At 42.7% G+C, this 15,384-nt stretch overlaps 1 protein-coding gene across 1 annotated transcript in view; it reads right to left on the reverse strand.

Annotated features, from left to right (window-relative positions):
* LOC108248216 (dachshund homolog 2) overlaps nucleotides 1-15,384 on the reverse strand; it is an 83,919-nt gene that overhangs the window by 21,093 nt on the left and 47,442 nt on the right. The window contains exons 2-3 of the mRNA XM_017436830.3: nucleotides 12,175-12,290; nucleotides 1,020-1,130 (exon numbers count right to left, since the gene is read on the reverse strand). Coding sequence (XP_017292319.1) covers nucleotides 1,020-1,130; nucleotides 12,175-12,290 — 227 coding nt within the window. The remainder of the gene's footprint in view (nucleotides 1-1,019; nucleotides 1,131-12,174; nucleotides 12,291-15,384) is intronic.

The following is a 15,384-nucleotide window of genomic DNA, read 5'->3' on the forward strand; positions in this document are numbered from 1 at the left end:
ATAACTCTGAAATACAGTTAATTGATCCACAGAGATCAAACTCCCAATTATCACAAAAACTTTTAATTATTCTGACATTTACTTTTAAACCACTCATCTCTTTCTGCTTTGCCAGACTTTCCTGGATCATGTTAAAATGTTTTTTATCAATCTTCTTTAGGATTCTGAGAAACAGAAACAGCTCCAGTTAAGTTGATCATCGACCGTATGACAAGTTTTAGCTAAAATACTTTTTTTTTTTAATCTTTCAAACTATCATCGTTGGTATTTTTCATCGAATCAACTAAAGAAGTTGATCAAATCGTGTCTTTGTGACGGGCTGCCTAAAGATCTGATTTAAAATTGGATTTATGTGTCGACGCAGCACCGGCTCATCCCTTGAGTTTTGGAGTCTTTCATGACTGAATGATTCACAGGTCGGAGTTAAGTGGCTCAAAAAAACTGAAACAGAGTAAAAAATAAGAAATAAAACCTTCAGAAAACCTGATCGATGAGGATGAGAACGTCTGGCTGCTTTAAAGAAACAACATTTCTCTGTTTATTCATATTTACTGATTTTTATCACATCCTTTATTTATTCTTCTTATAAAGCCTGAGCACGACAACTCGAGCCTTTTTAATTGTTTCTCTCTTAGATATGTTTGTAGTTCCTGCTTGTGAAATGCTAATGTTTAACCTGAAAGCCCCAGTGATTCCCAGGTACGAAAGCTGATTTTCCTCTCACTTCCTCGGTTTGTGAAGTTGCTGAGGCTGTTAGTTCGTTTTGCTGATGTTAACACAAACTAACAGTCCAAAGGCCTGAAAGCAGACGGAGGTGGGTGGAGAGTTCATTACGCCACACAGAAGGAACAAACCACCTTAAAAAGTTTAACTCGTCCCGAGGGTTCCTCTGGATTATTGCTAATGTCCACACAAAACTTCCAGGAAGTGTCACCAGATCTGGACGACAACGCCGTTCCTCACATTTTAACAGGTTTCTTCCTCGTGTGTGTGTGTGTGTGTGTGTGTGTGTGCTGCACCTGTATTGGAGTGTAAATCGTCGTTGTCCGACTCGTTGCCGTTCTGGAGACTCATCATCATCTTCATCTTCTGCAGCTTTTGGAGCTCGGCCATGGCTGCTGCGGTCAGGCCTGAAACACAGAGTCCAAACCAAACCCGCTCATCAGAGAAAGACAAGAAAACATTTCTGAACATTTTAAAGGTTTTTTTTTGAGTCATGACTCTGTATTTATTGATCTGTCATCAGTTTGGTAATTATCTCTGATTATCTCTCATTCTGGTCCAGTTCTGTGAAACCTGATCCTCTTGATTTTTGATTCCACAGGTTCTGAACGGGACGTTCTCTGACCAAGAGTCCAAAATATAAATGTTATCGTCTTTAAGTCACTTCGGTATCACTTCTGTGAGCTGAGGCTCCATCAGAAGTTGCTCTGAGAGGATGTTGTGAGACAAGTCTTGGTTCCTGATGGTGTTTCTAAGAAGAACCTGTAAGGAACACCAGTCCACACATGGACTGTAATGCTCTTTTTACACCGGCTCTAATTCAGAAGTCCAGCTCTACTCCGCTCTACTCGGCTCGGCTCTATAAAGAATGCATCACGTTCACACTGAACAGTTTGGTCGGTAGCAGAGGAACGTCTCCTCGTGTTGCGGGGGGCGGGGCCGCGGTGCGCTACCAAAACTTGGCGCCAGTTGTGTAAACAACAGAAGCGCTATGGACAACAATGGCCCTGTGTTGTTGCTGTTTTTTAAACTTATGGGGATTCTCCTGAGACTTCAGGAAGAGAGGCGCAGTGGAAGAAATGCTCTGGATGCCACCATTGTTGCGCGGAGTAGGACAGCTGTTATCCGCCGGAGATTTCAGGCTTTACAGCGCCTTCAGCTGGGGGACAGACGGCAGAAATGCTGCAGGGTAAGCTAACGCTGTTGTTTATATTCCTACCGTCGCTCTTTATGCTTGCATCTGGTCACACCCACGACCAATGAGTGAACAGGAGCTAAGCTTGCACCGCCCACGAAGCAGGGCCGGCCCGGCTGGCCCAACTCTGAAGCAGGGACCAAAGAAGCAGGGCCGGCCTCGAAAAAATGCCGGTGGAAACGTGCGCAAAGCAAGCCGAGTAGAGTGGAGCTGGGACCTTTAGAGCCAGTGGAAAAGGGGCATAAACTCCTGCAGAACTTCAATGTTCTCGATGTTTTCTGGAACAGAAGTGGTTTATTTGCAGCTTTTCTTGGTGTCTAAAGGTTTCACTGAACGAGAATCACAGGTAGAACTCTGAGCCGTGATTAAAGTTTCATTAATTCACCAGCAGTTCAGTTTCATCACATTTAAATGGTGACACTGTCAATCAGGGTTTCTCCCAGCCCCAGACAGTCATCCAGGGTGCTGCCCGTCTTTACCCATCATGCTTTGCAGCGACAGTCGAGCTCAGCCTCTTTTCTCTCAGTGTTTAGTGCCGTTCCAGACACCTTGCATGTATTGTACATTAACTGATACACACGTAGAAAAACTAAACAGACATGGAGAGAAAAAAACAACAACCTTGTTGCTGCTCTCACACACAGACAAACACACACACACTCTTTTGTGAGGACTAAGATCCATGGCTCTGTTCACTGACCTGGAACTGACTTCTATACACAACAACCAGCAGAGTGAAAGAGATGACCCTCTGAGAGTGTGTGAGTGTGTGTGTGTGTGTGTGTGTGTGTGTGTGTGAGGGAAAATCTAATGTCTGGTGTGTAAGCGTGCATGTTAGCTTTTGCATTGTGCTGAGTGTGTCTGTACAGTTCACTTTCATGTATAAATGTGTGTGAGTGTGTGAGAGGGTATGCATTCATGCTTATCTGTGCATACTTGTGTGTGTGTGTGTGTGTGTGTAGGTCAGTTGGTTTTGCCCCCGGTCACGCTTCACGGCCTTGGAGGAATGTCCATTACACACTGTACAGTTGTCTGTAAGCTATAAAGAAAACAAGATCGAGGGATGATGGGAAGGAGGGAGGGCGGAGGGGGCGGAGCCGTTTGAAATTTAATTTAAAGCTGAATGGATTGATTGATGGACGGACGGATGGAGGGACGGAGGGATGGAGGGATGACGGAGACATGAAGGACAGAGCGCAGGTTAAACCAAACCAGACGAAGTGAAGGAATTGATTTTTAATCTGGAGCACAAACATTACTGTATCTGACTGCCATTGATTAGTAGTTAAACATTTATTGCTTTTAAATACTGGAACTGTTTTTTTCATTCCGGTACATTTTAAAAACCGATAATCTGATTGAAACAATAACAGGAATCAATCTGAACATGAACTGAGTTATATAATTGTTATCTAACAGAAAACATCCAATCAGATGTATGAATTAACAAATCATAATAAAGTTAATCACAATAAGCTGCTCAGAAACGTGACTTTTACAGTTTAGAACCACTTGAAAATAACAGGTATTATAGTAATAATAAAACCTTTGCTTTTTGCTTTTAGCTGACTATTGGTAGATTTTTTTCTTTGAACACTAAAGACCAAGTTTTCATTGGAGGAATGCCTGTCGCCCACCATCATGTCAAAGATTTAACATAAAATTATCTCTCTAACATTATTTCCATTTTGGGTCGAATCTTAAAAATAAAATTGACAAAATCTGACAATATTGCAAAACCTCAGGTGATCTGTTGGAGCTCAGACTGTGTTGGGAATGACTCTCAGATCAAATCAAATACCTGTAAAACTGACTTAGTAAGGTGGATTAGCTGTGGCAGCCATCTTGAATCCGGTGAAAGGAGTCCAGCTGCAGATCGCAGAGTGAAATCTGTAACATCCATCCCTGGAAACACCTAAGGAAAAGGTTTTTTGCATTTGAAAATAAATCCAGAACAGGATCTAAAGCCCTCTCCTCCCACCACAAATATGAAATCATTTAATTTGTAAATAATAATCGTGGAAAACAGGAAACTGCACCTTCCTCCTGATGGAGAGTCTGCAGCTAGACGCTCCTACTTTCGTTAAAACTCATCCAGTGGTGCTTGAGATATTTCGCTAACAGTAAGTAAAGGTTGCAGTTGTTCAAACATTCAAGAGGAGACGTTTCTGAAGAGTAAAAAATGAACACTTAGGAAGAGAAAAAAGAGATGAGAAGGGGGTTAATGTAGAAAATGAAGTCCCTGTGCGGGGTCAAAACTGTACTCACTTCACTGAAGAACACCTTGACACTTAAACACACACTCCAAGGTACATGTAGAGACACAGGGAAACACACACACACACAGAGTCGGACACACAGTCAGAACGCCCGCTTCGCCTCAGTGCAACCAGAAGTCGATCAATATTGAGGGCAGAGCCACAACGCTGTTCTCCATTATGGCCATCAAACACACACACACGCTCTGCTTCTCTTTCTGTCTCAGATCAATGGCTGTCCGCTGTGTCCACGGTTACCGAGCATCGACCCCCGTCGCTAATGGCGACCACGGAAACTTGGGAATTAGTGTGTGATTGATTGACAGACTGCTTCAAAGACGCGCGCGCCGCACAGAGCGAAAATACGATTTCCCTCCGCGTGCAGGAGTGTTTCTCAGCGCTCCCCGGTGGCTTGTCCGCACCTCGTTCGGCCGTCTCTCCTTCCCTTCCCATTCATCCCGACGCTTTCCGAAGGGAGGATGAAGGAAGAGGAGAGATGAAGCAGTGCGAGGAAAATGTGGACACGATACGTGGTTAAAGAGGGCGTCATCAGCGTAATGTGATACACAGCTAAGAAATTAGGTCTTTGATAAATGTAAACTAAAAATAGGAAAACAAATTAAATTACTCTGGTTTTGAAACACAAACGCACATCTTCCTGACTTTTACACCAACATTATGTTTTTATTCACACTAGCAGTAAAGATATATCAGTTCAGACTGAATATTTAAGGACAGAAGAAGGAACACTTCAGTAGTTATTTTCTTAGACAATAATCAAGAAGAAGTTGTTTCCTTTAGTTCTGGACTTTATACCAACATGTGAAACAAAGTACAGGAGTGGTAATATGAGGACACTTTCACTCAAATCAGACTTTTCTGTTTTTTTACGAGCAAAGAAGAAAAGCAGCAAACGTGGAGAATCAGTCGTGCACTCAAAGTGAAAGGAAGGATTTTGAGCTAACAATGACCTCCTCTACCAGCAGGAGATTTTATGACATGTTCAAACACTCAGATATCAAAGAAATCAGTAAATTTACAAATTCGGCTCATATCTTCGGGTTTTTGCAACAGATTTTTACATCCGCAGACTAACTGGACCAATGATTGTGGTTCGTATTATTTTTGAGTTAGTGCCGCCTTTAAATTAGAGATGTATTATGTTTTTGTCTAGGGAGAATAAATAAGGCGTGTCACTGACCCCAGTATTTCTGAAGAAATACTCACACAGGCCTCGTGATCGAGTGGACATGGAAACCAAGCTTTGGGCTTTACTGTTTACGACAAACTGAAAATTTGTCATTTGTAGTAACTTGAAAACTTTCAACTCTGTCTCAAGCAGAAGAGTTCAAATATCTTGGAGCCTTGTTCCCGAGTGACGGCAAAATGGAGTGGGAAACGGGTTCACGGATCAGGGCTTCATGGTTCTGGATTTACTGGTCCATCTACAGGAATGGATCGAGACCAAAACATCCCGGATACAAGCGCCTGAATGAGCTTCCTCCATAGGTTAGCTGAGGAGCTCCTCCACATCGAAAGAAGTCAGCTGAGGTGGCTCAAGCATCTGATTAGGATGCCTCCTAGGCACCTTCCTCTGGGAGGAGATCCTCGGGAAGAAACAGGACTTGCTGGACAGATTCTGTATCGTCTCTTGGTTGGGAACACCTTGGGATCCCTCAGGAGGAGGTGGAGAGTGTTGCTGGGGACAGGAATGTCTGGATTTTCCTCCTGGACTTGTTGCCTCCACAACCCGATCATGAAAGAGCATCAGAAAATGGACGGATGGATGTTAACGGCATGCTTGTTGCTCTCGCAGTTTTTAATTACTATGTTTTTATTTTTCCATCATCATGATAGTACCTGAAGAATCCAACATTGTCTAAACTGGTAGATGGTTTTAAATGTTTCAGATCCACTCTTCTACATTGCCCAAAACTCAAGCCTGCGCCACCTTTTTCTCCTTTAAGGCCTAAAGAAACCATCACTTGGCACGCGGTTGGTAAATCCGACCTAATGCTGAGTTAGGCGTGTCTTTAATGGAGGCCACTGGGTGATGTTCAACAGATCTGAGCTCTCTTCCTGAGCTCGCGTGAAGCCCACCCCATTCGCCTTCGGTTGTAAATATTTAATTGCCTGCACCTACATCTCTGAGGGAGTGCTCTGAATGCGCTCTGAGAGACGGAGTGACACTTTGAATAAAACAAACGGGGAAACGGAGAAATTGCTCTTTGTGTTCTGAATTTAGAAACGCACTGTTCTGAGTTTTTTTGTTTTGCTTCCTTTCCTTCCCCTCAAGCACTCAGGAGTGCCAATTTACAAATGCAGTCGATTGCTCTTGTGCTGAGTCAAATAGATTTCAGCTCGGCACTCCGGCACTTAGGTCGCCCATCTTTAGCTTTCACCGACTGTCCAAGACACCCATTTGCACCCATTTCGCATCAGCCATTTTGTTCTAGTTCTAATAAACTCTGATAGTGGCTTTAAGTAATTGTTTCTTGTCCTGATCTTTGACTTTTAACCTTTTTTGAGAAAGAAAACTGATCAGCTAGAATTTGAGGCATTTCAGCTGGTTATAAGAGTCAAGACAAACTTTTTTCCTCAAAGCTTTTCAACACAAGCTTCCTTGAAATCAGATTTTATTTTTAAATGTTTGTGTACGATGTGCCTTTCACTCTAAGTCTTAGAAGCCAATTCTTAACGAGTTTTGTCCATTAAAATCAATGATTTCTGTTGGGGGTTGGTTTAATTGTAAGAAATTCCTCTTTAAAAAAAGAAAACTGAATAAAAAGTGTAAATATTCTGTGACCTGATGAAGTAAAACAACAGGCTTTTTCAGGAAACGTTCAGAGACATTGCTTCATAGACGAGTTACTTTCTAAGGGACCTCTGGTTTCCAGCAACAATGTGAAGCTACTGATGAGCAACACTGTGGAACCAGAGAGGGACAGCAGGGTCACTTCACGCATACTCAGCTCTGTGACTACAGTGGTAGGTGACTTCAACCCCCACCATGATGCATTAGTTTGTACATAAATCACATTTAAATGTGAAGAAGGCATTTAAGGCATGTGTCTACTGACAGGTTGAAGTTTATGTTTCCTGCTGAAACCAATGGTTCTGGTTCCATTAGCTAAAGTTCAAGTTGAAGCAAGGATCCTTCCAGCAGATCCAATAAAAGCTAAACCAGCTCATGAATCAGCGTTTCCCTCCTGATTGGACACTCTGTCCTGTTGGAGGAAGCCTTGGCCTGGGAGGATGGACAATATCTACAGTATCCAAGGCCATGAACGTGAAGAAGACGTGAAGAAGTGTTCAGGCAGGGCAGAGCGGATAGGGACGAGGGTCAGGGGTGATTTATGACAGAAGGATAACTGGAAGGGCTGAAGGAAAGTTTAAAAGATGGCAATGAGACCTGCTATGATGTACGGTTTGGAGACAGTGACTCCAACTAAAAGACACGAGGCAGAAATGATCAGATTTTAATTGGGAGAGGACAAAATGGACAAATGAGTACATCAGAGGGACAGGTTGGGTTTGGAGATGGTTTGGACATGTGTAGAGGAGGGACAGTGGACATTCGGGACAAAGGGTGTTGAATATAGAGGAAGAAACCAGGAAGACCAGAAAGAAGGTTCATGGATGTGGAGGAGGATCTGAAGGACGGTGGGACAGGGCGACATGTTGACTCCAAGTTAAGTTATCTGAGAAGAAACTTTCCCTCTGTAGCAAACTGAACCAGCAGGAGGCGCTGACCGCTTCAGCATTTGTTTATAAAAAGACGTTCAAAGTAGTGCAGGAGGAGGAGAAAGATGAAAAAAAAGACTTGATGCGACTTCAGTCCTCTTCGGCCTTCCGTCCTCATCTCCATCTCCTCTCATTCTCTGCAGCTGCACATGAGAGTCCTCCGACGAGTGTCTTCTTTTCAGGACAAGATCGAAAGCACTTCATCTGTGTGTGTGTGTGTGTGTGTGATCACAGGCCAGATGTGTTTATCACTCCAAAATCTGAGTTTCTGACTTGGCCAAAAAATAAAAATAAATTTTATGTACCAGTGGCGCACGGACTCGGAGTGTGTCTTCATCACGTGTGTGTGTGTTTATGTGAAGTGTGTGTGCGTTGGAAGACAAGGCGAACCATTGAGCTGTGTTTTGAAGTGAATTAACAAGTCAAATGAGTGCCGCAGCACCCTGCATAGGTTACCACACACACACACACACAAACACACTCCCACGCTTATCATCACAGCGGCTTTGTTAAAGAAGATGAGGCCAATTAAACTGATATCACTCTCTTGCTGTCGTTTAAGGCTTCACGCTCTCTTTTTCCCTCTCAGCTCGGGGTTTTATCTTTTTTTCCTCTGCTGGTAGTTTTCCCCTTCGCTTTTTCCATCTTTTCATTCTGTCAAATTACTGTCACGCTTTCGTTTTTCTGCCGCCGCGTTCATCGTTTTTAAAAACTCGGCGTTCTCCCTCTCCGTCCTCCGCCCTTCTTCTGCTCTCCTTCTCACTTCGTGTTTTCTAACAGTGTGATAAATGTCCATCTGTGATCGGCCGATGCCCCCCATCGCCGTGGCGCCCGCGAGGTCGTAAACAACAGCCCGTCTCCCCCGGCAACGTGGCGTCTCCATGGACGCGGGGCCTGCTAAGACGACCGGCTCTGCGTGTGTGCGACTGAGGCGGAATGCGACATCCGACGACTGCCAAGTGTGTGTGTGTGTGTGTGTGTTATATATGCTGAGTGTATGTGTGTGTGGGAGCTAATGAGCGATCATAAGTGAGCAAATGTTTTCTCTGGGTTCCACTAATGTTCAACAAACACACACACATACATATATCAGGTGTGTGTGTGTGTGTGTGTCATTAGTATGCCACAGTGAGCTGTGTCCATATGTCACTAAACACAAGCATGTTTTATTTATCCTGGAGAGGAAGAGGGGGAGAAGGAGGCCAACAGTCACTGTCGAGGGGATGGAAGAGGAAAAAACAAAACTGGCAAGACGAGAGGAAAAACTACGGATCAGAGAGGTGAGAAGATGGAAGGAAGGAGGAAGGAGAGGGGATGAGAGGAGGACAGGACGGAGACGTGAGGAAATAAAACGGCAGAGAGAAGGGAAAGTCGTAAAAACATCCAAAGAGGAGGAAATAAAGGAGCAATTAAAGCAAAAAGTAAAGAAAAATGACAAAAAGTTAAAGGAAAGAGAGAGAGAGGAAGGAGAGAAGAAGGTGAGTTGAAAAAAGGAGGAAGGGAAGAGAGGAGGGACATGAGGAGTAAAGGAGATGGGAGGGATGGACAGATGGAGGAGTGGGACCCCAGAGACGTGTCATTCATCACACCACCATGCAATCTGCACTCCTTCACCCTCCTTCTCTCATCTTTGTCTTCCTCGCATCATCCACTCGATCATTTCTCCTCTTCCCTCTTTTATTTTTTTACTGTCACACTTCTTGTGTCTTTCTTGGTCCATCTTTTCATTTCTTCCCCTCCCTCCCTCCCTCCATCTCTCGCTCAGCACTTTGGCACTCGTTTTTAGGTTTCATTATCTCCTCTGGCGACGTCCCTTCATTCTTCTCTCCATCTCTCTGTTTTTTTCATGCTCCTGCCATTTTCACTTTCTGTGTCAACAGGAGGAGGAAAAAAAATAAAAATCGGTTCTTCCTTGAAAAAGAACCGTGTGAATGAAGGAGTTGACAGGAAGAGAGATGTAAAAACAAAAAAAAAAAGGAGTCAGGAAAACACGGGAAGAAGGGATGAAACAGAAGAAAAGGAGATGTTTACTGACGGAAGGATTAAAGCAGACAGGAAGTGAGAGGATGAAAAATAAAATAAATTATGTCTTTGTTCAACAACTTCCCAGACAGTGACAACAATTCTTCTCTCCTAGTTTATTTCACTGGGTTAAATTCAGGTTTACTATAAATAAAAGTATAATTTCATAAAGAAATGTCTGCAGAAGAGCTCCGCCTTCAAACAACCTCGACCCGTCAGGGTGTGAGGTCAGCCTAAACAAGTGCACCACTTTTCCAGAGGGGGCCGTTTGGCACACATGTTCTACAAAATAAAAGCACTTCAGCAATATGTCAGTGACGGGATGATATTCCCTTTAATTATTCAGACTCGTTCATATGGCAAAGGCTGGCAGAACGTCCCTGCCTGCCTGCCGGAGGAAGGTTCAACACTGAGGCTAAAAAAGACGAGAATCAGCTGAATAAATGGTCGGCAGAGATCAATAATAAGGTTTCAAGTCATTTTAACACCCAGTTTCACAAAGGATGAAGACTTTCCACAAGATTTCAGATCGCTGCAATATTAGAAAACTTTAAAAACGTTAAAAGATATTCATCATCAAGTCATGAAGAGTGGTCAAAAAACAGCTTAAAGTAAAAAAAAAACTAATTCCACTCAATAGTTTTCTGTCATCTTAATGGTAAACGTGTCCTCACATTAAAAGTTTGACTAAATGCCAACTACTATGTGCATTTGTTTCCCTACAGAAGTACATTTTATTTAAATATGACCTTTTTAAGATAAGAAAAGAAACAAGGTGCTTCACACCAAAGTGCAGCAGCTTCAGGACACAAGGTCAAATAAAAGCAAAAACATTAAAAGCCAATAAAAAAGCCTGAACAGACGAGTCTTCTGCTGTTTCTTAAATAAACCCATTAAGTCCACAGATTGTGGTCTGAATCACAACAACTGCAGAGACTCCGTCACCTTCTTTAGTCCAGATTTAAGGACAGATTTTAGTCCTCGATCAGTCGATCAACAGAAACATGACTGAAAATAGGTCACCGGCGATTTAAACAGAGGAGCCGTTTGGGACAACTTTAACGTACTGGTACACATTTACTCTCAGATCTGTTGATTAATGTATGCAGATAAAAGAGCTTTGTTTACATTGAGTGCATACCCACATTTCAGAACTGTATATCAGTATATTTGGAAAACTACTGAAGTAAACTGAGAACCTTTAAGCTGCTACACTCTGAGTGCTCATCAAATAGGTTTTTAATGTTTTACACTTCATACGTCAGCAGTAAGTTATTACAATCCTTACACCCCGGTCCCACCCCGGCCCCACCCTGACCGCGTCACTAGAAGGTCACGCCACACTAGCATGAAGCTCAGGGTGCGATGGTGTTTGGAGTCCCGGCCTGAGACGTCAGTTCTCTCAAATTCCTGATGACAAAGCACCACCAATAATCCACATCATGGTCCCCCTCCCACCCCCACCCAGGATCCCAATACAATGCTCCCATAATAAACCACCTTGCTGTAGACATTTAGCAAATCTTTAAAACCTTCACGGACCCATCATGCATAACGGGGAGCCCCCCCTTCTTTAAAGACTCCTGAACTCCACCCTGCAGAAACCATCCAAGTTCTGTCTGGATGGCTTTCTACAGCCCACCTGGGTCATCCCCCAGACTGAAGCATCAGTGCTGTAACGCAGTTCCTGCTGTTCTTTGCTGCTGCTGTGTGAAGCTACAGCTGACTTCATCTGAGACATAGTTCCATCAGTCTGCAGCCCAGATGTCCCCCGTCTCCCCCCGTCTCCCCCGTCTCCCATGCTAACAATCATACTACCTTAAAACTAAAGCTGATCAACCTTTCAAATGATTCTCATCATTCTTTAAAAGGTGTCGGTCCATCTCAACCAGCCGGCAGCGTTCTGCTGCAGAACCCGCCTCCTCACCTTCGCTCTCTGATTGTAGCTGAATGTAGGATTTACAGAATCAGGTGGCAGGAAAAGTTTACATCAGCTGGAAGATATCTTTAGCTGGTTCACCGTCTTTAACTTGAACTGCCACTGAACACAATTTGTGCACAAAGTTGATATTTTTGTCTCTTTCAGGTTCCAGTTTGGCAGAAAACCAGCTCAGTTAGATGCAGGGAAAGACCTGCGTTGTCTTATTTCAGTTTGAAATAAGAGCAGCTGACCGGAGCCAGAAGCATCTGTCTGGATAAAAGAAAGAGGCAGAGAGCAGCGACGTGTCTCACCGGTGTGGGACAGCAGGTTGGGGGACAGCAAGCCGGGGAGTCCCGGGTGCAGCAGCCGGGGGCTTTCCTGGATCCCAGCGCCAGAGCAGCGTTTAGGAGGTCGGCCTGGACGAGAGCTGGAGGACGGAGAGACACAGAAGACAGGGATTCTCAGTGATGAGCAGAAAGATTCAAGATTACAAAAACGTCACGACAAAAACAATACTCTGCTGCAGCTTGACGAAGGTGTAAAATATTTAATGAGAACAAAATCCACGATTAGAGAACAGCTGGACGCAGGTTCCTCCAACAAACTGATGGCAAACAGCAGCTTTTAGGTAGTTCTCACAGCCCGATGAACTGAAGGAGTCACGTTACACCCGATTGGTTAAAAAAATAAATAAATAAAAACTGGGCTCACATCTCGTCCAACATTTAAGTCATAAAACAAACAGAAACTTCATTCAAAAAGACACTTTCCAGCAGATAAAAGGGTGATTTTAATATTTATCTTCCAGTCTCTTTACCTGATAAAGTTTAAAACAGAAGGTACAAATATTGATATGAAACGGTTTATATTTTTTAATCAAATTGATATAATCAGCTGTAAGACTTGTCGCAGCATTTTTACTCTCAGTAAACCAACATTTATCAAGTCGTCCTCAAAAAAACCTAATTTTCATCCACCATGTCTGCCTGAAACCTTCCAGTATCGGCTGCTGGGAGCTAACATTAGCTTCAGAGCGTGAGCGCTGATTTCTCCTGGGCAGAGGCCACCATGCTGCTGGACGGACGGCTGTCAGAACGACAGCCGACACCCTGAAACAGGACGTTATCCTCCTCCTCCTCCATCAACAGAACAACTTCCACCTCTGCGATCGTCAGAGTTGTTCCAACACAAACATACCTGCCAACCGTCCCGCATTTAGCCCCCCCTGTCCCTTGTCCCGCATCACCCAGTCCTGCATTTGGCCCTCACACGCCACACTTTGTATTTCTCACACAAAAAAAACACACGCACACGGCTTTTTTTGTCACTTTAACGCTGTATTCAGCAAGTTTTCAGATACCTGTAGCATTTTTTTAAAGCGACTAACGACAAATCTAGTGACTTTGGCGGCTAAATGTGAGAAAGCACTCATTTTGCAGCGTGCAGTAAGCCCCGCCCACTTCCCCAAGCACCGACAGCTGTCAATCTCCCAGCAGAGAGGAGACTCGTGTGAGCCGTGTTGTCATCTGATGACAGAGAGCTAAAGATGGAGAGGCAGAAAAATAAAGATGGAGGCAGGAAAGAAAGACAGCAGGAAGTTGTGTCTGAGCATCAAGAGGAGGCCTGGAAATGTTCAGGTTAGCTAATAAATAACAAGTTCCAGCTGTTTACTGATCAGTATTTACAATCTAACAGCTGAGAGGATGGAGAAAAAGATCCAAACTTGAGAGCAACTATGATGTGTGTTTAATTCAAATTAATTGATCAGAATTCAGGAAAATCCTGTTGAATCTGTGATGTTTGTGTGGATTTCTGGGAGTGATGTTTTAAAGACATGATCAGTTGATGAATAGATGAGCTGTTTATATACAACTGTATATATTTGGGCAGGCAGACTTAAACACAGATAATGTAAGACTTAAAATGTGAATGTGTGTCACATTCCGAAATGTTGGCAAGTATGCACAAATCTGACGCCATTCGGTCTCTGCTGGCTTCCTGGAGATCGGCTGTGAGGTTTCTCTTGTCTTCGTAAAAACGAGAGATCAGGTTTCTTAACTTCGAAGAAACTTCTTAATCACCTGAGATACCGTCCTTTTGACAGCAGGAATGACAAGGAAGCTAAGCTAGTTAGCAAGATAACTGTTTACACAAGATCTTTGCATTTCGTTTAAAAAGATGATTAGGACAACCTGACAGGTGAGATAATATCTATAAAACGTTGTTTTCTTACACAGGAAAACATGTTCGACATGTACGGGTTGAGTCAACACAATCAGGCTTCTTCTTTTTTCCACCAACCTTTTCTGTTTCATGTAACCTACTCTATTATGCATGTGCACGCAGGCATAAATAACCACAGTCAAACACTGGAATACAGTAACTGCACACATGCAGTTTAACATAAAGGGAGGCGCACACACACACACACACACACACACTCAGGAGGTGCGCATGCAGGCCAAAACTCTGCAGGGTGGCTAAGTAACAGATGGCCGTCCAAAGTCATTTACACCTAAAGAGAGAAAATAAAACCTGTATATGACGAGCGCCACAGTGTCACTGCATGAGAACACGAGTGAGTAGATGAAACCTAAAATCTATATGCTGGTTTTTATACAGGAGATAAAAAATAAATCAATGACAATATATTTAGGTGATTGTGAGCTACAGTGTGATGGAAAATGTCTCCTCAGTGTGAGTCAGTCTGGATGATATTTAAACTACATTTATTGTTCAAAATATTTAAAATTAGTAATTGCGGTTAGCTATGACTTTCTGGCTGGTGTCTTTTATCAAATCTTTACTTCATTTATTAGAAAGTATTTAAAAAGTGTGTAAAGATACAGACTGTATAAAAGTAACAGCAACTGGTTACAGATAGCTTTAGCTAATGTTAGTAATATAAAGAAAATTAATTCACATTATTTCTATTGGCCTCACTAATACAGAAATAATGAACAGCTTGAAAAAATAAAACAAAGATGAGAGTAAAACAAGCATCATGTAGCATCTTGCTAACTAGCTTAGCTTCCTTCTCATTCCTGCTGTTAAAACAGCTTAATTAGTTTTTTATTTTTGAATAACCATCATCATTTAAATCATCCTTTAGGAGTTTATATGATTAAAATATAATAAGTTTTCTCTATTCTTTGTCAATTCTGCCGTCAGCTAGCTTACAGAAGCTAATAAATTAGGCTAGCAAGCTAACGGTTTAAACATTTTAAAGGTTTTGTTAAAATATGTATTTATTTTTAACAAGCTAAAATATCTGATGGTAAATCTAGACTCTGCATCAGCTGCCTGGTACAGAACTGTGGTCTCTTTTAATTAAAATCAACTAAATACAACTTAATTTGTTTAAAAATATATATTTTAAAATACAACAATGAGGTAAGAACTTTGTAAATCAACAGAAGACAACACACCTTTTTAATTATTTTTATCTCCATTCATTTAAATAGACTTAAACCAATACTGCAGCCAGCCTACAGGGGGCGCACGACTCGTTTTGACTTCAA

Source organism: Kryptolebias marmoratus, linkage group LG7 (genome assembly GCF_001649575.2).
Source record: "Kryptolebias marmoratus isolate JLee-2015 linkage group LG7, ASM164957v2, whole genome shotgun sequence".
In the NCBI taxonomy this organism is placed as follows: domain Eukaryota; kingdom Metazoa; phylum Chordata; class Actinopteri; order Cyprinodontiformes; family Rivulidae; genus Kryptolebias; species Kryptolebias marmoratus.